Source organism: Cricetulus griseus, chromosome 5 (genome assembly GCF_003668045.3).
Source record: "Cricetulus griseus strain 17A/GY chromosome 5, alternate assembly CriGri-PICRH-1.0, whole genome shotgun sequence".
Lineage (NCBI taxonomy): Eukaryota > Metazoa > Chordata > Mammalia > Rodentia > Cricetidae > Cricetulus > Cricetulus griseus.
In genome coordinates, this window is record NC_048598.1 from 15,884,630 (window position 1) to 15,912,208 (window position 27,579).

General features: G+C 40.8%; 1 protein-coding gene across 1 annotated transcript in view; it reads right to left on the reverse strand.

Annotated features, from left to right (window-relative positions):
* Desi2 (desumoylating isopeptidase 2) overlaps positions 1-27,579 on the reverse strand; it is a 52,604-nt gene that overhangs the window by 12,386 nt on the left and 12,639 nt on the right. Inside the window, exons 2-4 of the mRNA XM_027418867.2 lie at positions 6,805-6,877; positions 3,004-3,097; positions 1,762-1,903 (exon numbers count right to left, since the gene is read on the reverse strand). Of these exons, the coding sequence (XP_027274668.1) occupies positions 1,762-1,903; positions 3,004-3,097; positions 6,805-6,877 (309 nt within the window). The remainder of the gene's footprint in view (positions 1-1,761; positions 1,904-3,003; positions 3,098-6,804; positions 6,878-27,579) is intronic.

The window sequence follows — 27,579 nt, forward strand, 5'->3', positions numbered from 1 at the left end:
AGAAAAGTAATTAACACATCATGTAAACAAAACCTATAGTACAAGCCAGGTGTGGTGGCATAGGCTTCAACATGGACTTCAGCACTCAGGAGGCAGGGGCAGATGGATCTGAGTTCCAGGCCAGACTGGCTTACAGAGTGAGTTCCAGAGATACCCAGAGAAACCCTGTCTAAAACCAAACAAATTATCTATTAAGAAGACTCAGGAAGGGGGGACTGAGAGATGGCTCACAGGTTAAGAGCACTGACTGCTCTTCCAGAGGTTCTGAGTTCAATTCCCAGTAACCACATGGTGGCTCACAACCATCTGTAATGAGATCTGGTGCTCTCTTCTGGTGTGCAGATGTACATGGAAGCAGAATGTTGTATACATAATAAATAAATAAATAAAATCTAAAAAAAAAAAAAAAAAAGGAAGAGCCAGGATAATTCAGGTAGGCAACTAAAATTTACCAAACAAAAGCCTCAGCAGCTAAGAAGTGTCCCCTTCTCTGTGAAGCCCTGGCTGTCCTTGAACTCAGAGATTCGCCTGCCTCTTGATGGGGAATATTCTTCTATGTATTTGTTTATTTATCTTATTGGTTGATGAATAAAACACTGCTGGCCAATAGGGTAGCAAGACAGGTGGGACTTGGTATGAGGATGATTCTGGGAAGTGTAGGCAGAGAAGAATCAGCATCCCAGGAAGTGACATAGTTGGGCAGAAACTGCCACTAGCTAACCATAGAGGTCTGGAGGTCTGTGCAGATAGGCAGGTAGTGACGTAGCTGGGCACAATCAGAATATAAGCAGGGACAAACAGAAAATCAATTTCTTCTCTGCGGAGATGTAAAAGGCAAAGGAGCTGCAGGTTCAGCATTCCCGGTAAGCCAAGACCACATGGAAATACTTAAATTGATAGAAACGAGTTAAAAATTAAGTCAGAGCTAGCTAATAAGAAACCATAGCCAACAGCCAACAGTTTCATAATTAATACAGTGTCTGTATGCTTCTTTGGGGGCAGAGAAGGGCAGCGGGACCTCAGCGGGGTGTTACAGCCTCTGCCTCTATAGCGCTGGAATTAAAGGTGTGCCTCACAGCTGCCCAGAACTAACAGTTTTTGGTTTTTCAAGACAGGGTTTCTCTTGTGTAACAGTCCTGGCTGTTCTGGAACTCACTCTGTAGACCAGGCTGGCCTCAAGTGCTGGGATTAAAGGTGTGTGCCACCACCGTCCAGCTGTTAAGTTTCTTAACCTTTACTTTTTTTTAAAGTTAAGAGTTTTAGTTTGTATTGGTTTGCTAGCTTAGGGTATGAGTGGACTTTGAAGGGGTAGGGTCTAGTGGAAGGCGTGTGGGAGCAGGAATGTACTTGAAGGGACACTGGGCACCAGCTCCTTGCCCCACTTCTCTCTCAGTGACATATGTTAAGCCACTTTGCTATTCGTGTAGTTCTCACCAAGACATACTGTGCACAGGCCCCAACCAATGGCAATCCACTGTGAATGAAAAGTATGTTTTTTCTCATGTATTTGTCACAGTTATAAAGTGCTAACATCATCAAGTGAGTAAGAGGCAATTATCTGTAGTCATTCTACCCACAAAAGAATGAACAGAATCACCACTTAAAACTTTGCTGACTCTAAAACTGCCACATTGGATGAAGAAATACAATTTTATGCACATGAAGAATCGGGGTGGGGGGAACACCAAGGTTGAATAGTGACATAGAAAGTACACCAGGAAAGTGTTATCTGCAGAACTTGTAGGATGAAATTGAATTTACCTCTGATAAAGCTGAAGAAAAGTGATTGCAGTTTTTGTGCATCAAATGATAGGCATTGCCTTTATACTCTTTTCCCAGTTCTTCTACAATTTTTTCTATATCATCTTCTAAAAAGTCCGTACTCCCTAAAACAACAGCTTCTCTTAAAGAACAAAAAACAAAATAAACAAAGCAGTTTCGATCAGGTCATTTATAATAAGCATTATTAAATACTTGCTTATTTTCAGGTATATCGCAATAAATAAGTCAGGTCTAACATTCAGACTAAAGGTAAATGAGATACTTAGAAATTTCAATGATTTATAGTTTCTATTTTGCTTTATGAAACATATTCATTAACAGAGAATCAGATTTAAGCTAAAAATACCCCTGCTAAATACACACAGCAAAGAGCCATGAAACCTGACTAAATTTTAAAATATATTATCCAAAATATCAAATAAAAACACTTCAATATATTTCCTGGAAAATGTAACAGATATTACTCAACAAAAGGCAGAATTTTAGATATAAGCTAGTTGTAAAAGACAGTTAAAAATTATTAGAAAATCATTTTACCAGGCATAAATGGAAATTTAGGGGCATCAGAGCTGAGTTAGGAGAGCTATGTACTCAGAAGTGTTGTAACCCTGTTCTGAATTTATCTGTTCTATTCTCGGCACATTAACTATTACAGACCCAGAGGTTTCTTTGGAGCTTCTTGAAATGAAGACTCTAAATATCATGTTAGATGTAACAAGTAAGGAATAAAAAGACTGATTAACACAGGGAAGGGTCCAGAGACACCGCTTGGTTTAGAGCTACTGCTGCATTGATGTTATCAGCAACACTTTCCAGCTTAATCAGTTATTCTGAATTTACAAGTGTTTCTTTGAGAAAACGAAGAGATTTTTATATTAGGTCACAGTAAAAAAAATTCCACTCTGTCCACTTTCCCTCTGAGTTTCCTGAGGCAGAATGTAAGATAAGCAAAGACAACTATATTTGAGAAGCAGACAGAAAGCAACTTAGAGACACCCTGAACAAAAAGCAAAGACAGGTTATTTCACACATTATTTGATTTCCCATCCTTACGTTAACAACTCAATTCAATTTAAATTAAAAATAAAGTGTCAGCCACTAAGCCAAAATTTAAAACTATTTTAACTTTTTAGATTTTTAATCTACAGGATGAATTCTTTATGCCTGAAAACAAGCTCCGACACCTTAAACAGTGCAGAAGAAATTACCCTCCCTACTTACTTAAATTTAAATGTTTCTCCTAGTTCAGAAGCATTTCCTGGGGAAATTTCAAATATTCCAGAAAAAGGATAAGGATGGCCTCCATAAGCAAATTCTGAAAAGATAAAAGTCAAAATTTTTAGTATGTGTTGCATGAAATGTGTTCAGAATGCTGAAGCAGCTTTTAAAATACCTTTACAAGGTCCTGTTTGGGGATTACCAGTACAGAACACCTGTCTTTAAAGGCTGAAATGGTAAGAGTCACAGATACTCCAAAACTGCTCTGTGACTGCTCTGTAGATTGCTCTGCACCTACTCCAGCAGGAGACTGACCAGTATTCAAAAGGGATCAGTCTCTGTGGCACCAGCATACCATGAGGCCAGCAGCTCTGGACTTGGTTGCTTTTAAAGCTTGCACTTCCCTGGAGAAACTGTCTAATGAGAATGAGTTTTCATGTTCCCCCAGAGGAGCTGCTTTGTTTTAGTGTGCTTTGCCATCGTGCTGCAGGCATCCACACCTTCCCGAAGACTCCTGATTGACACTGGATTAGGAGTGAACACACCACTGTACTACGCATGGGGACATATGTCTGTAACCTTAGCACTCGGGGGAGGTGGATCTTGAGTTTTAGACTGGGCTATTTCTAGTGAGTTCCAGGCAGGTCTGAACTATATATGAACTGAGATCCTGTCTGAAACAAACATCAAACCTAAAACACCGTAAAATGACAACATTAAACACACAGCCACCCTCATGGTCTTCAGAGCATCTCTTGTAGCTAGGAGGGTACTATTTGTACATTCTCCTAATACACGCATTTCCAGCTATATGTTCTCATCTACAACAAAAATGCAGACAGCTTCAAGTTAGGAAAGAACCACAACTTCTGGCTTCAATTCTGGCATCTCATTTAGATATTAAGTGGTAAAGGCTTGGTAGATATAAGCAATCTCAAAAAAATGCTTAAGTAAGTTAGTCCTTAAGTCCTGATCACTTAAGATTTACTAAATAACTAGGCATGGTGATGCATGCCTATAATCTTAGTGCTAGAGACGTGGAGGCAGGAGGATCACTATAAGCTTGAGGGAAGCTTGGTCTACATTATGAGTTCCAGATTAGTCAGGGCTACATCTCTGTCTCAAAATGATTAAATAAATGAACATATTTGTTAAATATACAGTCGTAAGTTTTGAAACAAAGCACAGGAAAGAACATGGTAGCTGAGGTTTAGTTTTTCTCATTTAAATTTTATTTGGATGTGTTTGTATCTAGGTATATATGCTACCATGTATGCACAGGTGCCTGCAGGGGCCACAAGAAGACAACAGATTCCCTGGAGATAGAGACACAGTTAGGTACTAACTCTAGTCTCCCTATATCCACACCCAACAGAACTGAAACTGAGCTCCAAGGTTATCTTTTCATTCACAGATTCTGTAGAAATTTTTGAAAAATAATGTAGATGAGGGTGTTTAACACTTTAATTTTGAAATATAAACTTTTTTTTCTTTTTGGTTTTTTGAGACAGGGTTTCTCTGTGTAGTTTTGGAGCCTATCCTGGCACTCGCTCTGGAGACCAGGCTGGCCTCAAACTCACAGAGATTCACCTGTCTCTGCCTCCCAAGTGCTGGGATTAAAGGTGTGTGCCACCAATGCCCGGCTGAAATATAAACACTTTTTAACAAAGAAAGGATTTGATTAGTTACCCTAAACTGACCTGATTTAACTCTGAAGCCCAAGCTAGCTTTGAACTCATAATTCTCCAGTCTCTGCTCCCCAACTGCTGACATTAGAGGTGTCCACTTCCTAAGTTTTTCTTTGTCTATCTGGTCTTGAGGTAGGGTCTCATTCTGGCCTTAAACTCAACAATACTCTTATTTAGCTTTCTAAGAACTGGGATACAACCATATACCACTATGACCTGCTCCTCTTTAAGATTCAGTAAATCGTTCTATATAATTTATTTTTTTAAATATTGTATATATCAAGATTGGATTTGGTCAAAATTCATTGTTTTGGTTTTTTTGAGACAGGGCTTCTCTGTGTAGCCCTGGTTATCTTGGAACTTACTCTGTAGACAAGGCTGGCCTTGAACTTAGAGATCCACCTGCCTCTGCCTCCCAAATGCTGGAACTAAAGGGAAGTGCTGCCACCACCACCTGGTTTCATACTTGGATCTTTAAATTTTTATTTGTTTATTTATATGTTATGTATGAGTGCTCTGCATGTATACCTGCACACCACAAGAGGGCATCAGATCCTATTATAGATGATCGTAAGCCATCTCTCCAGACTCAGATGGATTCTAACCTTCTTAGGTATAGTAATGGAAGACACAGGTCCTTTTAGTTTTTATTTTTTTTTTTTGTACAAGAAACCATTACAATTTCTCTGAGTTTCCACGAACATGCTTTGAGTCATGCTTTTGTTCTTAAATTATTTTATGAAGGGCAGTAAAAATTGTGCAGGTAATAGAGCACTGGACTAGCATATAAGAATATTCGGGCTCAAATTCTAGTTCTGTTAGTTATTAGCAGTGTGAATGGTGACAGGTTAGAGCCTTAATTTCTTTTTATAAAAGAAAAACGCCACATTCTCTTACCTTACAGTGTGATCATATGGTTCCAAAGTTCACAGTACTATGGAAACCGTAACACACTATTCAAATTTAACCAAAAAGGGGTAACACACTTAGGCAAAAGGCCAGAGAGGACACCCATGGCTTCTAGTCCCATCCACTGCATTAATCATTGAAAATTTCAGCTGAAACTCCTCAATGTTTCTTGGGGTTAGCAAGTAAAGCTTAAATGACAAATCTTTATAGCCAAGATTTAATATGCTAAATTGTAGCTAGAAGCAACTAAAAAAAAAAAGGAGGGCGGGGCGGCTAGGTACATAGCCCAGAGGTACAGTACCTGCTTAGTAAGTCTGAGGCCTTGGATTCAATTATCAGCACCTGTCCACCCAAACACAAAGGCAGCAGAAACATCATACTGAAATATTTAAGTAAGTGGAGTTTTTCGTTTAAATTAGTGAATAGGTATGCAGGCAGTTTACCCTGGGTAAATTGGATAATGTATTCTAGTAGGTTACAAAGACTGCCCAGCTTATGTAAATATATGAGCTTCTGCTAAAAGGCAAGCTTCTAATTCATGCTTATGTATCACTCTAACTGAGCAAAATGCTAGGTGTTACTAAAGGCAAGATTGCTTAGCATATTCTTTATTGATACAGGCCTGCAAAATCCAATGTTTTACTGAAACTCTGTAAAGAAATTGGTATTTCAAATTTGACACTTTCTATCCTAACTAAAATGATTATTTTTGTTATGTAGTTAACTTTTCAAAGTGTAAAAGTTTCTTAAAAACTCTTATACATATTAGAGAAAAACAATCATGGTTTAACAACTTCAGAAAGAAGGGCTCGGTTTTTTGAGACAGGGTTTCACTTGTAGCGCTGGTTGTCCTGGAACTCACTCTGTAGACCAGGATGGCTTCGAACTCATAGAAATCTGTCTGCCTCTGTCTCCTGAGTACTGGGATAAAAGGTGCTTGTCACCAAACCTGGCTAAGAAAATGTTTTAGAAGACAAAGTAATTAGAATAAAAAGATAATGAATGTACCCTCTTATATTCTACCACAGACATTTTTTCAAAGCACAGTATAAATAGATGTCCAAGGTTTATTCTACTTTCTGCAATAACATATGTAAGTCACTTAAAAGAAAAGGGACAAAGAAAAAGACCTAACATTATGATTCTGTATTTTCTTTAATTGGCAGAATCTTCAGAAAACATATTTATAAACTGTGTTTACACATACCTCTGCCATAGACTTCAATTCCAGAATGAAAAACTCCAATTCCAATAGATGAGGTGTATTCATTCATCCAGTACTAAGGAGAGAAAAAACAATTTTTGAATATCCATTCATTTACAGTCCAATTCTACAGGACAGACAGAGTGCAAACCTAGTTCTTGCTGTTTTCCCTTACAATGCTGAAACTCAGAGTAGCCTAATCTGCTCTCCCACTTCCAATCTGGAAGGCCTTCCTGTATCTAGACAAATGTTTCAACTTAAGTCCAGCACACTATTTAAGGGTTAGCACATAATACATAACATTTAAATAAAGTAAAATCTAAATTTGGATCAGGTTGGTAACAAAAATTGACATAAAAGTGCCATTAGTGATTAAAACAGCACACATAGAAGGGGTCATGGTGGCACACTCCTTAAATCCCAGCACTTGAGAGGAGAGGCAGGTGGGGTTCAAAGCCAGCCTGGTCTACAGAGTGAGTTCCAGGCTAGCCAGAGCTACACAGTGAGTCCCTATCCCCAAAACAAAACAACCAAACAAAAGCACCACATATAGATATGCATATCTAGCTAGTTTCCCATCTATCCTTAACTGTGTAAAGGTGTGTTACATTTGTTCGTGCTGTATGTATTTGTTTAACAAAGTAAGGATGTGTGTTTAATTATATAATGATGTGTTGCATCTGTTTCACCTTGCCTGCCTAAGGCACCTGATTGGTCTAATAAAAAGCTAAATGGCCAATACTATGCAGGAGAGGATAGATAGGGCTGGCAGGGAGAGAGAACAAAAAGAATGAGAGGAGAAAATGAGGGAGAAAGAGAGTGACATACCTGGGACCAGAAGCCAGGCAGCCGCCAATCAGACACAAGCAGTGGAAGAAAGATACACAGAAGGAAGAAAGGTAAAAAGCCCCAGGCAAAGGTAGATAAAGAGAAACAATTAATTTAGAGTTAAAAGAGCTAGCCAGACACAAGCCTAAGCTAGGTGGAGCATTCATAACTAATAAGACGTCTAGGTGTTGGTGGCGCACACCTTTAATCCCAGCAGTTGGGAGGCAGAGGCAGGTGGATCTCTGTGAGTTTGAGGCCAGCTTGGTCTACAGAGCGAGTCCCAGGACAGGCTCTAAAGCAACCGAGAAACCCTGTCTCGAGGAACAAAACCCAAAAGATCTCTGTGTCATGATTTGGGAGCTGGTTGGTGGTCCTAAACAAAAAGCCTGTTACAATTTAGTATATACCTGTTCATGTGTACATGCATGCATGCCAAGATCAGATGTCAACACTGTCTTTCTCAGTTGCTTCTCCATTTTATTTTATTCAATTCTATTTTAAGACAGGGGTCTCTCACTCAACCTACAGTGTACTGACTGGACAAGCAAGCTCTGGACATGTGCTTGTCTCTATCTTCTTGGCACTGGAGTCAGACAGACATGACTCCTGGGTTTTCCCTTGGGTGTTGGGGATTCCAGTTCAGGTCCTCATGACGTGCAGCACGCGCTTTATCCCCTGAGCCACTGTGGTGGCTACTTGAGAGGATGGAGCCTCAATTAAGAAAATGCCTCAATAAGATCAGGCTATAGGCAGGCCTGTAGAGCATTCTCTTAGTGACTGATGTGAAGGGTCCAGACTATTGTGCATGGTACCATCCCTGGGCTGGTGGTCCTATATTAGGTAACAAAGCAGGCTGAGCAAGCTATGAGCAAGCTAGTAGCACACTGCCCCCCCCATGGCCTTTGCATCAGCTCCTGCCACCAGTGCCAATCCACTTCCCCAGCCACTATTAATTTTGTTTTTGTTTTTGTTTTTTTGGGCCAGGGTTTCTCTGTGTAGCTTTGGAGCCTATCCTGGCACTCACTCTGGAGACCAGGCTGGCCTCAAACTCACAGAGATCCGCCTGCCTCTGCCTCCCGAGTGCTGGGATTAAAGGTGTGTGCCACCAACATCCGGCCCACTATTAATTTTTTGAGACAAGTCTTGCTATCTAATCCAGGCTGCCCTTAAGACCTTCCCACTTTAACACCGAGTGCTGGGATTACAGGTTCATACTACTATATCAGCTCTTTTTCTAAATTTAGTCAAGTTTTAGCTGTGGCTTTACATCCCTTGCTAGAAAACATACATTGTCACAGGCTACTAGAAAAAGCATAAATGGACATGTCATTCCCCCCCTAAATTATATTTAGAAGTAAAAATGAAACAATAAGAAATATTTGGCAACAAGCAAGGTATCTTCCAGTGGTGGTCTGAATGAGAATTGCCCCCACCCCACCCCCACCCCCATTGGTGGAACTACTTGAGATGGATTAGGAGGCGTGGCTTTGTTAGAAACAGTGCCCTGGAGGTAGGCTTTGAGGTTTCAAAAGGCTGGTGGGATTCCCAGTGCTCTCTCTGCCTCCTACCTGTAGTTCAAGATGTGAACTCTTAGCTCCTCTAGCCAGCATGCTTCTGAAACTTTAAGTCCAATTAAATGTTTGTTTGTTTTTAGTAAGTTAGCTTTGCCATTATCACAACAAAGAAAACTAGTATACTTCCCAATTAAGTATCGAAATCCTCAATACAGCTGAGGAGGTATCTGAGCTGTAGAATACCAGCTCATGTACCAGGCCCTGTGTTTGGATCCCAACACTGAAAAATTGATCACAACAATACAGGATATAGCAAAAATATCCTGAAACATGTTTACGTATACATATAAAAAGCTCCTATTTGACAAAGGTAGTATTTAAAACCAATTATTAACAATGGGTAATTATTAAACTAGGTATGATGGTGAGTGCCAATAATCTCAGCATTTGGGAGACTGAGGCAGAGGGTGGTGAATTTAAAACTAGAATGGGTGACACCTTAATACCCTCTCAAAAATGCAAAAAGGAAGGAAAGAATGTATTCATCTAGGGGTGGGCAGGAGACAGAGGTGAGGGCAGCAGGGAAGGTAATGAATGAGAAGTATGATGAGACCCGTGAGGACACCAGATGAAACTCATCACTTTATATAGTAATCTCACAGACAGCGAGAGAGAGAAAACTCTAAAAAGCAAAGAACATCTCTGTCCCCGCCCTCTTGTCAAGACAAGTTTTCTCTGTGCAGCCCTAGCTGGCCTCAAACTCAGGGATCTGCCTACCTCTACCTTCTGAGTGCTGAGATTAAAAGTGTGCATCTTTTAAGAGGATAGTTACTAAAATATATTGGCAAAAACCTGACAAATAAAAACTATGCATCCAAAAATTCTAGTGTGTCTAAAGGTTAGAAGTCAGGAATGGTAATGCATGCCTCTAATACTAGCACAAAGAGGGCTGACACTAGAGGACTGCAAAGTTGAGACCAGGCTGAGCTACATAATAAGTGTGATATCAAGACTGGCTATAAAACAAGACCTTGTCTTAAGTTCACTTTTCTCAGCTAATTTCTTTTCTTTTAAGTAAACCAAAACATCTTTTTTTTTGGGGGGGGGGCGGTGTTGACACAGGTTTCTCTATGGTTTTGGAGGCTGTCCTGGAACTAGCTCAGGCTGGTCTCGAATTCACAGAGATTCATGCCTGCCTCCCGAGTGCTGGGACTGAAGGCATGCACCACTACTACCACCTGGCTAAACCAAAACATTTTGGTTGAATTTAGGCTTGAACTTACAGAAGGAGAAAATCAACACCCACACCCACACCCACTCACTCAAAAATTTGTAACTTTCAATTAGTGAGCTGGCTTAGAGGGTAAAGGTGCTTACTGCCGAGTCTAATGACCTTAGTGCAATCCCTAGGACCCACATGGTAGGAAGAAAACTGGCTCCTGCAAGCTGTCCTCTGACCTCCACATGTGTACCAAGGCACACAGACACACACAAATAAATGTTGTAGATAATTTTGTCATTAAAGAATTGTGTATACTTAAGTAATATTGGAAAATTAAAAGAACACATAGGGAGAAAATTGCAATAAATATAACAAAGTTTAATATGAGATTGTGAATATCCTCTGTAAGAACAATACAACTGGATGGCCTTGCCCCCCCAACGATAGGCGGGACACACACAGGAAAACTTGCTAAGTCATCGCCACAGCACCCCCAGTGCACATGTGCAACCTTCCCTTTAAAAGGTCCAGCCTTCCATCTTTCTCTCTCTCTTTGGCTCCTCTCGGGTTGGCTGACAAGCCAGCTCCATCTCCCCCCCTTTCAGGTAAATAAACTGCACGTGGGTTGTTCATCAGTTGTTCCTTTCTTTATATCAGCAGCTGCAGCTTAAACAGAAGAATAACATCCTCTCTACCCAAATCTACTGGGCTGCCACTTTGTACAACCAGAAGTTGGAAGGCAAGAACATGAGGGATACAATTTAACAAATAAACATAATTTGGGAAGGAGGGGAACATATGTGCAGGTAATAAGGGACTCCATAAAACATTTACCCAAATATATTTATCCTTACAGACAAATAAAAGCTCAGAACAGCCAGGTATAATTAGAAAAGAATCCCCCAAAGATATGTAAGTAACTACAGAAACAATTTGTAGTCAACCAACGGGAACTAATAATCTCACTAGTAAACAGGAAAATACTATATTCTATTTTTTTCTACTATGATTGTCAATACTTTTTTTTTTTTTTTTATTGGAGACAGGGCTTCCCTGTGGCTTTGGAGGCTGTCTTGGAACTAGCTCTTGTAGACCAGGCTGGTCTCGAACTCAGAGATCCACCTGCCTCTGCCTCCCGAATGCTGGGATTAAAGGCGTGTGCCACCAACGCCCAGCTTCCTCTTCAAATAAAATAACATTTGGCACCCAACGGTTTAGGCTCTCCCTGAAACCTCTCCTGCCAGGGGCACGGGAAATTTCGGGGATCCTAAAATCTGAACTCATAACCCACTTTCCATCTCGGTTTTTCCTGGTACTTCCTCCTGCCTACAGTGGCCTGAGATGCCTGGACTCTACATTTCAACTCGCCGCTTTTCCAACTAACCATCTTTGGAATCCACTCATCTGTCTGTTTGCTACAATCCGGTAAGATATCCCTTGAATTTCCCGAGGGTCAGGGTTTGGAATCCCGAGCGGTGCTTTTTTGCTTTTTCAGTTCGGACCCTGGGTCCTTTTCAGTTTCAGGACAGCTGTGGCCCCCTTCAGGGCCAGGGCCCTGGCAACTCCCAGGGGCTGACGGGCATCTGGAGAGGAGCTTTTGCCAGTTTTCCCACTTGCCTCAACCATGGGAAATGCATAAGGAACGCTTTTTTTTTTCCCCTAAGATTTTATTTATTTATTATGTATACAAATTCTGCTTCCATGTATATCTGTACACCAGAAGAGGGTACCAGGTCTCATAATGGATGGTTGTGAGCCACCATGTGGTTGCTGGGAATTGAACTCAGGACCCCTGGAAGTGCAGCCAGCACTCTTAACATCTGAGCCATCTCTCCAGTCCCATAATAAGGAACCCTTTTGGTTGCAGCCAACAGGCAGGTAAACAGACAAAAAGGCGGTTTATGGTTGCTGCCATCTTGGCCATGTGACCTGTCTGTAGGCACGCCCACTCCAGCAGTCTGTGCCAGCAAACCTGGCTGCAGGACTTTTGTTTTCTGTCAGATTATTTTTTTGTCTGTGATGTATTTTTTCACTGGCCCTGTTGCTCATGGCTTATTTATGGAATACTGTGTCTTTACAGGGCCCTCTGTTTAAGTCTACTCTGTCCCTTCAAATCTCCTGTTTGCTACCATGTACGGATCAGAGATTACATTCTGGTTCCCCCTTTACTCTTATCCAGTCCTACTTGTCTGTGTACATGTAATTTAAATTTAACTTTATACTTATCTAACTCTATATGCAACTTAAACTGTGCTAAGTCTCATATTTCTAAACTGCTATGTATCTTTAAATGAGGGTAAACATTTAAAGTCATAAAGGTCTAATTTAACTTTATATTTAGAATATAAGCTAATGAAGGGACCAGCTCCCCATTTCGGCTGCCATAACAGCCGAACACGTGCTTGCCCTGACCTTGCCTTGGTCACTAGGAGGTCAGATGCCTGCCTCATGGCAAGGAACCAATCAGAAGTTAGCTGGTGGTGCCATGCTTTACAACTCTGGGTGTGCTTTACAGACAAGTGCACAGCAATGACGCACAGAGCACAGCAACCACCCTGGGAGGGCCTATGGGCCATAACAACCAGTTGACCAATCAACACAGGGCAAGCCCGCCAAGCCTGGAGGCACACCAATCCCGAGCCTGTGCGTATCCCTAGACACTCCCCTTATGCTGCCCTATAAGATCTCTATGCAGATTTTTAGAGCTGTCTTTCCTAGCCATCCGCCATGGTGGATGGATGGAAGGCCCGAGCTAACATGGGGTTAGCTCATTAAACAACAATAAAGCCTCAAGCAGTTTGCAGCAAGTTTCTGCCTCCGCATGGTGATTGGGGTGGCGGCGGTCCTGGGCGGAGATCCTGGAGGCCTGAGCTTCCAGGGATCTTACACTAACTCTATACAACTTAAATTTAACTCATGTATCTAAATGATGATGAAAGTTTAAAATCATAAAGGTCTATTTCAAATTAACAAAATATTTATACCATTCAGTCTATCCTGTAAGCCATTTACAAAGGAACAGCTTTTATTACAAAAGGGGATTTTTCTCTAACTAAAGGCAAACTTTTGACTGCTGAGATACTAAACAGGCAGACAGCCCTCAAATGTTCAGAGATCTACAGAACAAGGCATTTAAAATGTTTTGTTAAAAAGCTTTCTATAACAGAGATAGGCCAGCTGCTGGCCCCACCCCATTTCCTCCAATAAGACTGATGGGCACTAAAGAAACTTCACCTCAAGTCAGTGACAACGCTAGTCACTGCCCTTCACCTCAACTGCTACAAAGTACTCCAGACCGTGGACAAGAGGACAGTGGAATCGACTTTCCCCGACTTGGTTGGGCCAATGGTAGGCAAGCCTTCCTGTAGTCTGTAATCCACAGGTCACATGCTATCAGCAAGAAGGCAGGTGTCCTGTAGCCCACTACTATGAATGGAGGACCTTGGTGCTGTCCATGCAGCCTGCTGGCAAGTCTCTGTTATTCTTTAATCATTAATTCAAGTAAAATCTTATTCTCCTCAAGAACTCTGATGCTTTTGCCAGCTTAAAGCAAAACAGATTTCAGGAACAGGAATTTTAGGGTTTATCTATGTGACGATAGGAAAGTGTAAAGCATATGAAGGTCTGGGAATGTAGTTACAAAGGTCTGAGGATGGAAAGGTCTAACACGATGGATAAATTCAAGTTATGAAGGTCTGAGAATATAAGGTATACAGGTCTGAGAATGGAAGATCTAAGATGGTAATGTAAGGTGTATGAATTAAAGTTATGAAGGCCTGAGGACAAAAAGGCTTAAGTGATGATAAAGTGAATTGAGACATTAAAAAGAATGAAATATGTTCCAGATTTCTCTCTTTCTCATGCTACCGTTCATAGTAAGTACTACAATACCACTCACTATACAATCATAACTACAAGGTCAAGATTAAGATGCTTTTCATTGCCCTAAAAAACTGTCAATTTTAAAATGTTAATGCTTTCAGCCAAGTTGCTTCTAACATGAATATGCTGCTAATGTGTCTAATACTTATGTTTCCACAAACTCTAAGGATTCTTGTAAGTTCCAGGGAGCTGAATTGGATCAAAACAAACAGGTCAGAGTCACTCCAGTTACTCAATCTGTCCCTGGTCCCAGGACTCCCTTCCCTCTTGTTGGGACTCCTCAGGGATCCCTCCCTCATCTTAGAATCTTCCCCTCAAGTACCAGGACCTACGAAAAAAAGTTTTTCTAAACTTAACCTTGTTCTCTGCTCTGCCAACATCTTGCCAGGTCTAAGAGGAGGCACCAGGGAGTTCCATACAGTCTGGACTGTGATGAAACAACCAGCTACCCTAGGACATGGCAGCACCCCAACCTTCTCAGGTCCCTCAAAGATGGTCAACACCCCCCACGTCAGCAGGAAGCAGTCTTGAGAATTTGACACTCTTATTCCTTAATCTGCCATGTCTAACACCCCATCTTTTTTTAAATAATAAGTAAAGGTAGGATTGAAAGGTTCAGGCATTACGCTGGCCTGCCCCTGTTACCTGGCGGAATCCACTCAGGCAGAACCCTGGTCAGCCCAGGGTTCCATGGGATCTAAGTCTGCATGCAGGTGCAAAGAACCCCTTTAAAAGACAGACCCCTGCCCACTTATGCTCTCTCTACTCTGCTCTTCTGCTCTTCTCTTCTCCCACCTACGTGCGCTCTCTCTGTATGGCGACCAGCCATGGCGGTCAGCCATTAACTCTGTTTCTCTTCTCTCTTAGTCTCTCTACTCTGCTGGGCCTATAATAAACTGGTTAATATGTCTAATATGTCTCAACCTGTGTCTCATCTTACTCCTCTTCTTTTATTTCTAATTTAAGCAAAAGAATAACAGTATGTACTTGTGGATTGCATTACTTCAGTCTAAACTTCAAGTCTTTATATTCTAAAATATGACAATCTTAAAAAGAAGAAATATGTATCACCTCAAAATTTACTCAGTTATGTGGCTTGGTCTGTTTGTGGGGTCCCTGACAATGGGACCAGGTTCTATCCCTAGTACATGAGCTGGTTTTGGAGCCTATTTCCTATGATGGGATGCCTTGTACAGCCTCGATGCAGGGGGGAGGGGCTTGTTCCTGCCTCAACTTGATGTGCCAGGCTTTGCTGACTCCCAATGGGAGGCTTTACCCTTTCTGAAGTGGATTGGGGGGGGGGAGGGTGGAGTACTGAGGTTGGCATGTAAAACATTTAAAATAAAATTAAAAAACTCTGGCCATAATTTTAAAATTCATAATGATGACAGGTGGCTTACATAAAGCAGCTGAAGAACTGCTGAGGCGGCACAATGACACAGGAATAGTGGATAGCTTTCTTTGCAAGTGGTAGTTTCTTTCAAATGGAAGTTGGACCATCAGACTGCTTTTGCTCAAGATTCTAGAAAGCCACAAGTTGCTAGGAATGGATTTTCTTTTCATTTTAACAAAAATATTCCTTTGGACAGAATTAAACAACTTTTAATTCCTAACATCTTTTTACTTTTTTTTTTGAAGGCTTTTAAAGCTGTGTAAGGTACAACAATTAATATTGTTGTTGCTTAGACATTGGTTGCAGTAACAACACATAACACATTATATGAATCATGTGAACAGCCCATAATAGGCAAATCTATACAGATAGAAAATAGAAAGTAGGTCACACACTGCTTACGACTGTGGAGTTGGCGGTGTGAGGTGTGACTGCTGAAGGGTCTGAGTTTTCCACTTATGGTAATGAACATTTTGTAACATTCTCAATGTAGTAAAGCCTCCACTAATTTGTAACACACAGCACAAGAATGCATGTACAAACACATTTTGAGACAGGGGACTTGCTACACAACCCAGGCTAGCTGGAACTCACAATCTTTCTCACTCGGCATACTGAGTAGAGAAGTTACAGATGTGCTCTAACAGTACACTTGGCTGAGTATATTGTTTCATAAATACAAATTATAGTTATCTGTTTTGACTAAACAAAAACTATTTTATATATGCTGTGAATCCCTCAGCAGTAATTTTCCAAGTATAATAAAGATTTTATTCTTTTAATTGGCAATGCCAATTTCTTCCTTGTTAGCAAACTGAGAACAAAAATTCATGAGGAAATAAGTTTCTGTTCCTTTTTTTTGAGACAGGGTTTCTCTGTAGCTTTGTAGCCTGTCCTGGATCTCACTCGTAGACCAGGCTGGCCTTGAACTCAGAGACCCACCTACAGGCGTGCGCCACCACCACTGCCAGTAAGTTTCTGTTCCTTATTCTGAGATGTTACACAGTAAAACTTTATGATGAGAAAACATCTCAGCATGTAGAACACAGTAACTCTTTAGTTAGTGACAGTCCTCAAATATGATGATCCCATAAGATTATAACAGAGCCAAAAAGTTCCTACTGAGTAATGACACTTAAGGTAATGTTGTAACAGTATGCTTGTGGTGATAGATAACCTATAACATATTTTATATATGTATAGTACAAATAATTACAGTACAGAGAACTTGATAATAAGTGTTACTGGTTTAAGTATTACTATACGTTTTGCTGTTATTTTACACTGTTCTTTGCATACTTTAGCTGCTGTGTTATATATGGGCAGGACAGGGTCGCAGCATCTCATGTTTACGTCCCCTTTTACTATATCCATAGGCCATATGCACTATGTGCATTGGGTCTCAACCACAGCACCAGGTCATGATGAGGTCACTGGACCATACCACGTAGGTATGTGTAAGTACACTCTATGAAGTATGTACACAACAAATTTACGCCGGGCGGTGGTGGTGCACGCCTTTATTCCCAGCACTTGGGAGGCAGAGGCAGGCAGATCTCTGTGAGTTTGAGGCCAGCTTGGTCTCCAGAGCGAGTGCCAAGATAGGCTCCAAAGCTACACAGAGAAACACTGTCTCGAAAAACCAAACCAAACCAAACCAAACCAAACCCAAAAACAAATTTACCTGATAACACAAAAATAGGTAACTGATGTATGTCCTGCCTTAATTGATACTTACCTCCATATAGATAATGGATATGACTATCAATGAAAACAAACAAAAATGCAAAATACAGATATCCTAAATTTTTTTCTAGCAACACTAAAGGAAATACAGTTAGTTCTTGAACTTTCTATTCCTAGCCAAACTAAATAGATTACTTCTTAAGTTACAGTCTGCATTTCTAATTCTAAGCTGCCTTCCAAACGTGTGCTTTTAGCTAAAGGAAAACAGGATATAAAAAAGTAGCATTTCAACAGCAGCAGGAAAGAGACTGTATTCTAGTCAGCACCTCTTCTCTTCATACACAACAGCAGCACATTTCTGAAAAAACTGTTTTCATTACAAAATGAGTAAACAGATGCTTTTTCTTTGGGTGAGCATTTTCCTGAATACATTCATCATAGAAGGGTAAGCCCTTCCTTGGAGTTGGTCAGAGAGAGGTGCCCTCCAAATGTTCAGGCTTCCTTGATCTATTATTAGAGAACAGGCCTGGAAGGCTCACTCTTTACATAAATGGCAGGCTGCCTGAGAAGACAGGAATTTAATTCAAGGTCAGCATGCCTTATCAAGTCCTGCCTCTGCTATGCAGACAGTATGGATGAGGCCCTGTTTTGAGATTTAATGGGATAACTGTAAACAAGCTAGGAGAACTGAGCCTTTTACTGAATAATTGCCATTGTGAAATTCTCTTATAGTTATTTATCACTACTAATTATTCATGCTGATAACAATATCCTTTTACAAGTAAAATTTGTAAAATTAGTAGTAGTGATTTCCAGTGCTTCCCTAACTTGGTGTTTACTCCTTGTCATCACTTTTTTTTTTTTTTTGTTTTTCTTTTGAGCCACAGTCTTGCTATGGACTAACATAGGCCTTAAACTCCTTGGATGAACTAGGTAGGTAGCCTCTGGAGTGTTAGGATTACAAGTATTACAAGTATGTACCACCAGATCCAGCTCTTTAAATTGTTATTATCATCATCATTATTTTGGTTTTTTGAGACAGGATTTCCTTGTGTGGCTCTGGCTGTCCTAGAACTCACTCTAGACAGGCTGGTCTCAATCTCAGAGATCTGCCTGCCTCTGCCTCCCAAATGATGGGAGAAAAGGTGTGTACTACCACTGCCTAGCTATTTTTATTATTTCATGTAAGCATTTTTTTTTTATGGCATGTGTGTGGGTGCATGGTATATGAAGAGACCAGAGGCTGTGTGTTAAGACTGGAACTGTCACTGAATCTGGAACTCACAAATGTGGCTAGGCTGGTACATCAATGACTTTCAGGGACCTGCCTGTCTCAGAGCTGGGGCTGTTACAGATGTATACCTAGCTTTTATATGGGTACTGGAGATCTAAAGTCCTCAGGCTTCCGTGGCAAGCAGTTTCCCAACTGAGGCACAGCTCTTTTTTTTCTCCTTTTCCTTTTTAAAACAGGGTTTCTCTGTGTATGCGTATGCAGTCCTGGCTGGTCTGGAACTCAAGCGATCCAGCAGACTCTGTCTCCCAAGTTTGTGCTGGGATTTAAGGCATGCACCACCACTGCCCAGCTTCACAGCTTGAAAAAAAAATTATTTCGCTACCACCAAAACTTATTTTACATAGCATCTAGAGCAAAATCTCCCTACAAAGCTCAGAGAGCTTCTTAAATTTGCAATATGGAAATTCATGCTTTTGTAGAACACCAAGTATAATGTATGTTTAATTCCATTTTATAAACTGGAAACATTTTTTTCTAAGAGAAAATATAAATATTCAAAAATGAAATCACAGCCAAGAAGAAGCATCTATGAAAAACAAAACAAGCTTCTGAACTAGATTATGACTGGATGTTAGCAAGATTTCTGTTAATTTGTGTTGAATATGTCTTTATTGATTTTGTTGTCTAAATAGTAACAGACGCCAAAAGTTTAAACATAGCGTACTCGAGAAAAAAAAATGGATTATCCAGGATATTCTATTCAAACAAAGTTTTAGAAGCTGGCTTCTTATTATCTGGGGATGGTCACTTCTATTCCCAGAGTGTGGTCCTACCAGAGTTGAGTGGACTAAGAACACTTGCTCTGAGACAGCTGCCAAAAGTGGGATGAAGAGTTACATACGATACCAGGGGCCAGTTCTGCAGACAAAGCCTGTCACAGAAAGATGGGGCTGTACAAGGGAGGAAGGAACCAGAACTCACAGATCAACTAGGGGCGGCTCCATATTCACCATTATGCAGTGCTGGCTTCACAACATGATCCCCGTTAGTATTCAGGCATCTGCACTGGCCTGCCCTTGGGGTCCTGACAGGATATGGCCTCCGCTGCAGCCACTAAGAGCACTGCAGGTGTACATTCACTTTGTTTCCTCTGCATCCATACTCCCTCTCTCCCTTTTTCTCTTCTCCCACTCTTGTCCCCAGGGACCAGTCTCTGCCCTCTCTCTCCTCTTCCAATAAATCCCCATGTGAGTCCTGTGGTGTGGCTGACTGCTTTTTGTGGAGTTTTTAAAAATTACAACACTGGGGCAGGAGAGATGGCTCAGAAGTTAAGAGCACGGAATGCTCTTCCAGAGGTCCTGAGTTCAATTCCCAGCAACCACATGGTGGCTCACAACCATCTATAATGAGATCTGATGCCCTCTTCTGGCCTGTAGGCATACATGCAGGCAGAACATTGTATACATAATAAATTTTAAAAAAATTACAACACTGCCAGGAATTGTATGTGGGGGAATGACAAACATTTTAATTTGAAACTTAACAATTGCTAGTAGACTCAAGGGCCCACAATCTTCTAGTTTGGAGCACAGGGGAATTTCTTCTACTATATTTGAACTAATCAACTTAGAAAAAATGTACCAAATATTATCACTAACAGAAACAGCATAAAAGACACTAGATTCAGTGAAGATCCAGCTGTTTGGCCTTGGTTTGTTAGTGGATTTGGTAACTTTTTTGGGGCAGGGAGGAGCGATTTCTAGATAGGGTTTCTCTGTGTAACAGTCCTGGAACTTGATTTATAGACGAAGCTGGCCTCAAACTGACTGAGATCTGCCTGCTTCTACCTCCTGAGTGCTGGGATCAAAGGCGTGCGCCACTACTGCCTGGTGGATTTGGTTTACTCAATCTGTCTCAAAAAAGAAAAGAAAAAACAGTTAATGTGATGTTAATTCAAAATTCTGGAGCTTTGGTGTAAATATTGGCTTAGTTGTTTACTAATTCAAATTGGCAGATGTCTGAGTTCTCCACCCTCAATGCCCATGTGTACATGAGGAAGAAATAAGCAGACTCCATCTTAGAGGGCTGCTTGAAGGGTCAAAGGAGTCAACCCATGCACGCTTAGAAGAGTGGGACCCCTGGTAAACATTAAGTGTCAGAAATAGCAAACCTGGTTTAAACCTGTAATACCAACACTCAGAAGTTACAAGTGGGGGGGGGTTAGGAATGTACTTTCTATACTGAAAAGTAAGTATCAAATGCATATATCTACTGAAGAAAATGGAATATTATTTTTTAGCACACTAAGAAAGGCTGGTGCATTTGTAAACAAGTAGATCAGTTCAGGTTATCTGCCAATCTGTGAATGCGTAACAATTTTCATGATTCTTTCTGAGCTGAAGTCAAATTACCAAGAGTGGTGACTCACTAAATTGAAGAGCAAACAATGTTCGCCTCTACTTTAAGACTCCTACAAGATTTATTTATATCCTGGAGAAGTACAAGGTTGAGTGCAAGACCTCTTGAAGTAAGGCTGTATTTTATAGGCTGTTAATGTTTGTGAGGGCCATGAGAGGGCTAGAGACCAAATTTCATTTTGGCACAAGATCTTGACTTCCTTATGTCTAGGGAAATGGTAAGCACACAGACAAGGGCCAAGATAGGGCCCTGATGTGCATTTTTCCTCCTCTCATACCATGGAGACTTATTTATTCATTCACATCTAGAAAACTTTTTTTAAAAAAGCATTCCATAGTATTAACAAAAGGAAAGCAAACAATGGGAAAGATATGTAAGAAGGCAATATACATAATTACTTAGGGCTCAATTTTGCTTCAATCCAAAAAACTGGCCTAAATGCTTCTATTTATTATTTTAAACTACTGTATACTCAAATGAATTGGGTTATGGCCTTTCTTCTGATAGAGACCTTTCATTAAACTTCACTTTAGTCAGTGACTTGCCTCATCAATTTAATAAACCCTTATGCTTCCAGTTTGAGATCAGCAATGACAAGTGCTATTTCCCTGGTTTGGAACCTAAAATACTTAATACAACCACTTAGGACTTGGAACCAACTTCTGTACACAACAGTGTTAAACAATCTGAGTAAGTGTAAAGTATGGCTGTTTTCCTCCAAATCTAGAAAAGTGTTTGTGTAAGATGTTGGGTAGAATGCTCTACTTGTCCCCCCCTATCGAAAAACAGTACTCAGGGAATAGAAAGTATTTAATTTACTGAGTTTTAAAGCCTCAAATAAACTATGAATAAAACGGAAACTGTAGGTTAATTAATTACCACAGTAAGGTCTCCTATTAACTGGCCCTGGTGATCAAAACATTATTTTACAAAGTTATTTCATAAAATCACTTCATTATAATATTATTTACATAGCAGTCAGTACTTAAAAACCTTGAAGTTTAAGAGTATTATATTCTTAACTATAAAGAATTAGCTAGCCGGGTGTTGGTGGTGCACGCCTTTAATCCCAGCACTCAGGAGGCAGAGACAGGTAGATCTCTGAGTTCGAGACCACCCTGGTCTACAAGCGCTAGTTCCAGGACAGCCTCCAAGGCCACAGAGAAACCCTGTCTCGAAAAACAAAAACAAAAACAAAACAAACAAAAAAAGAATAGTATTATATGCTTTTGAAAAACTTCTATAAAGTTTTTTTTTTCTGATTTTAAGAATACATCTTAAACTGAAGGTTCCTTAATCATTAGTCAATTTCTGGATTGTGTCAATGGGTCACACCAGCATTTTAAATGAACAACATACAGTCGTAGTCATTGAGGACATGTGATAAGGTCCTTTCTAAATATGTGGTTTTAGTTACATGTGTGCATAGGGGTTATTGTGTAAAATGTATTTCTTAGTTGATTCCGGATAAATTTGAGACAGTGTTCTACAAGAGATTTCTAAATTGTACCTCAGTTTAAAATTTATTTTACATTGTTTGTGTTGTTTTGAGATAGGGTTTCAACTCTGTAGCCCAGTGAATTCAAGTGGCTTCGAATTCATGGGTGAGCCAGTCTCTTGAGCACAGGTATGAGCCACCATACCTAGCTGTAAGACTTACTTTAAATGCATATCAACCTGCAAAGTTTTTAAAAAGGGGGGCAATTTTGATTCAAGAAAATATGCGCTAGGACTGTTGCTAGACAGTGAGACAGGAAGATGAAGAATTTGATCTTTGTCTATAAGAACTCATTAAGAATGTAAACCAGGCTCAGCAGTGGTGGTGCACACCTATAATCTCACACTTGGGAGACAGAGGCAGGCAGACCTCTGTGAGTTTGGAGGCTAGCCTGATCTACAAAGCAAGGTCAGGACCGCCAAGGCTAAACAAAGAAACCCTGCCTCAAAAATCCAAAGAAAAGAACGCAAATCAATTACAATTTGGCGTTAATAGAAACATAAAAGAACAATTTTTTGGTTTTTCGAGACAGGATTTCTCTGTGTAGCTTTGGAGCCTATCCTGGCACTCGCTCTGTAGACCAGGCTGGCCTTAATCTCACAGAAATGTGCCTGCCTCTGCCTCCAGAGTGCTGGGAATAAAGGTGTGCGCCCCCAACACCTGGTGTGTAAAAGAACAATTTTTTGAGAGGTCTTTCAAAAGTATACCTTCATTTATTCTATGTGAAATATGTAAATAAGCCAGGTGTGGTGGCACAATTCTTTAACCCCAGCTCTCAGGAGGCAGAGGCAGGTGGGTCTCTTTGTTTGATGCCAGCCTGGTCTACAGTTCCAGGACAGCCAGGGATACCCAGAAGAATCCTGTGTAGCCCGGTTGATCCGGAGCTCGACATGTAGAAACACCCATCTCAAAAAACAAACCACCACCACCAAAACGAAAGAAAAGAAAGGAAGAAATTAATAAAGAGGAAGGAAGGTAGGTAAACTATGTTAGGGAAACAAGCAGCTGCAAATACAGACCACAGTTTTTAGCCTTCTGTCACACAACTCTACTTCCTAGTAACTATCCTCATTGGCCCCGATTTTTCTATATGATCTTGAATTAGGAGGAGGTTAATTTATTACTTTTCCTAAAACATGAAATTATGGTGCCCATTCAGGTACTACCACAAATAAAAAAGAAACTGCTATGGCCTTCTTCTGCTTGAATATCACACAATTTGTTTATCTTGACATTAACTCAGTAATGGAGAAACACCATTCTGAGTACTGTACTTAAATCCCAATTTGAAAAGCAGGAAAAGCCAAGAAGACATCTTTTTGCAAACTAGAATTTCAAATGTATGTGAACCATACAACTCTCACACAATTCAGCGACACCAAGACCTGCTAGAAACAATAAAGATGCTAGGTGCTTCTTGATAGTTCTTTTCACATTGTAGGACAACAAGCTGTAAGTTCTAATTATGGTATTATATAATTCTAATCTGGTATTATGAACTTTTCTCAGGTTAATTTCCTCCTCCTTTAATAAATATGGCGTGTATGATGTGTAAAGGTGTACATGTAAAATGTGCATGTGGAGGTCAGAGAACAGGTTTTGGAAGCCGGTTATTTCTTCCTCTGTGGGTTCTGGAGACTGAACTAAGATTGTCATGTGCACCGCACACTCAAGTGCATAGCAAGCACTTTTACTTGATGGGTTTCTGTTACTGTGAAGAAACATCATGACCATGGCAACTTTAAAAACAAACCAAAACATGTATTTATTCCTATTTTATGTGCACTGGTGTTTGCCTGCATGTATGTCTGTATGATGGTGTCAGGTTCCCTGGAACTGTAGTTATAGACTGTGGTGATATATTATTTATGATTTATTAAAGCTTGCCTGAGGATGCAGGAAGCAAAGTCAGCCACAAGCTATAGAGGTCAGGAGGTAATGGCACACACCTTTAATTCCAGGACTCAGGAGATAAAGTCAGATAGATCTGTTAGTTCAAGGCCACCCAGGGATACATTAGAGTGCATCAGTCTAGAAGAGGATTATAGCTCACACCTTTATTCCCAGCATTAGAGGGTTTATAAAAGATAGAAGCAGGTCTTCAGTAGTCAGTACCGGGCATTCATTCTCCAGCCACATTGAGAACAGGAATGTTCCAGTGCTTTTAGAGGTAAGAGCTCTCTGGTAGTTTGGCTGCTTTGCTTCTCTAATCTTCAGGTTGAACCCCAATTATCTGTCTCTGGGTCTTTTCTTTTTTGTGCTTGACAGTTGTAAACTGCCATGTCGGTGCTTGGAATTGAACCCAGGACCTCTGGAAGAGCAGCTAGTGCTCTTAACCACTGAGCCATCTCTCCAGCCCCAGCAGTAACTTTTTTTTTAAAAGATGTATTTATTATTTATTGTATACAATGTTTTGTCTGCATGTATGCCTACTCCCCAGAAGAGGGCACAAGACCTCATTACAGATGGTTGTGAGCCACAATGTGGCTGCTGGGAATCGAACTCAGGACCTCTGGAAGAGCAGTTGGTGCTCTTAACCTCTGAGGCCCCGCCCCGCAGCAGCAACTTTTATAATGGACAAGAGTTAATTGGTGCTGACTTACAGTTTCAGAGAGTTCATTATCATCGTGGTGGGAAGCATGGTGGCGTGCAGGCAGACATGGTGCTGGACAGGTAGCTGAGAGTTCTACATCTGATCAGCAGGCAGTAGGAAGTAAACATCACACTAGATCTGGCTTGAGCATTTAGACCCCAAAGCCCACCCACTAGTTAGTGATGAACTTCTTCCAAAAAAAGCCACACCTAGTCCAACAAGGCCACACATCCTAATAGTGCCACTCCTTATGAGTCTACGGGGGACTCTATTCTTTCAAACCACCACACTCAACTATTTTATTCACAGAACAATTTGCTAACTCTGTCTCTTTTTTTAAACAACTTCCATAACATTTGAGAGCATTATAAATGCCCGACTAACCCTACTTTTGCACATGTATTTAGCACTTTAAAGCTAGTGTCCAACAACAACAAAAAAATAATACTTTTAGTACTTCAATTTAGTTAGCATTGTTCTTTCTCTGTAAGTGTAGTTTTTCTTTAAATAAAGTGAAGAATGTTAAACTGCATTTTAAATTAGCTTTTTTCCCAAGTAGCATTGGTGAGTGAACATAGTGCTTTATCACTGAACTATAGCTAAACTGTAGTTACGAAGTAACTGCTGAAGCAGGTAAATGACAGCTCACTTGGCTTACATAGTCCTGCAAACGATAACACTACTAAAAACAGCTAGCATTTTCTAGTGCTTATTGGGTGCTAGCTATCATTCTAAGCAAATTTTAATTGATTCATGATCCTTGCAATAACTCCATCATGTGGACACTGCTGTGATTCTCATTTTAGAGAGGAACACAGCCACAGAAGTTAAGTTGACTTCCCCAAGGCCACACTACCATAAAACCGTAAGGATATAAACCATGCTCCCTGATTCTAGGCTTACAAAGATCTGTATTATACTACCCCTGATAACAAATTCCAGGTAGCAAACTTGACTAAGGAGATCAAATACAGCCACCTGTCGCTCCCTCCTCAGTTCTGCCTCTTAGACCAAATCAATAAAGATGGTTGAGGACTTTCAGTTTCTCATCGGACAGATTGGGAAGACTCATAAAAACAACAGATAGCTGAGACAGTAGAATGGTAGCACCATTGCCTGTCTCCATCAGCATGCCTGCTTTACTGTTCTGCAAGCTTCAGGAGAAAGCCTAATGGCCCCCACTCTCTCTCTCTCTTTTTTAAATACTGTCTCACAGTGGTTGGCTGGCCTGTAAGTCACATAGATCCACCTGCCTCTGCCTCATGAGTGCACACCATACCTTCCTCCAACAAACCTTTATAAGGAAGAAAAAGATCAGCTAAGACCTGGCCTCTACCCTCAAGTTCACTGCCTGTGGTACTATGTATGCAATTGGCCCCCAAAAGCTCAAAGGCAATGGCACTATTAGGAGATGTGGCCTTGTTGGAGGAAGTGTGTCACTTTGGGGTGGCTTTGAGGTCTTATATATGCTCAAGTCACACACAGTATCTCAGACCACTTCCTGTCACCCATGTAGAACCCTCAGCTACCCCTCCAGCACCATGTCTGCCTGCATGCCGCCAGGTCCTACTAAGATGATAATGGACTGAATCTCAGAACTGCAACCCACCCAATTAAATGTCTTCCTTTATAAGAGTTGTCATGGTCATGGTGTCTCTTCACAGCAACAGAACCCCTAACTAATACAGAAGTAGGTACCAGGACTTTAGTTGGAAGGAATATGGACCTTGGGCCTGTGGATTAGGAAAGCAGTGAAATGCTTGAAGTAAAAGGCAGAGGTGCTGAATGTGATTTAAGTGTGGGGGCCAGATCAGGAGGTTTCAGAGGAGAATGTTAGTATGTGGCCTAGAGGCAGGTCTTGTGTTATTTTGGTGAAGGATGTGGCTGCTTTTTGTCCTTGTACAAAAAGTCGGCTTGAGGCTAAAGTGAAGAGTTTTGGACTAATTCCATCGGCAGAGGAAATCTCAAAACAGCCTAGTATCGACTCCGTCATGTGGTTTTTAGTGGGAACTCTAATGAAGATTTATAATCAAAGGGATTAAGCTGAGCAGGGTAAATTACCTAATTTAAATTTTGAGGAGAAAAAGAGTACCAGAAAGGGGAATAGAGATAAATTCTGTGTTCAAGGAGATAAACAAATTAAGACCTCGGGGCAAGATCCCACCCAGCCAAGTTTCCAACTTCTGAAAAGGAACTAAAGGAAAGCTCAGAGATAGGTGTGGTGGGGTCCATCTCTAATCCTAGCACTCAATGAAGAGGCTGGCACATCTCCGAGTTTGAGGCCAGCCTGGTTGGTCTACAGAGCAAGTTCAAGGCCAGCCGAGGTTAGGCAGTGAAGGTCGCCATTGAAAACAGAAAGTTGATGAAGATGTAATTAAATGAGGGGGCCATGTTCCAGCCCCAGAAAACAGCAGAAGTTGGTATCTCTGGTCAATTGGTTCTAGAGTTTGGGATAGAAGAAAAGGACCATTGCCTTTGCCTCCCAATCTAAGGAAAGCCATTGAGGCCAG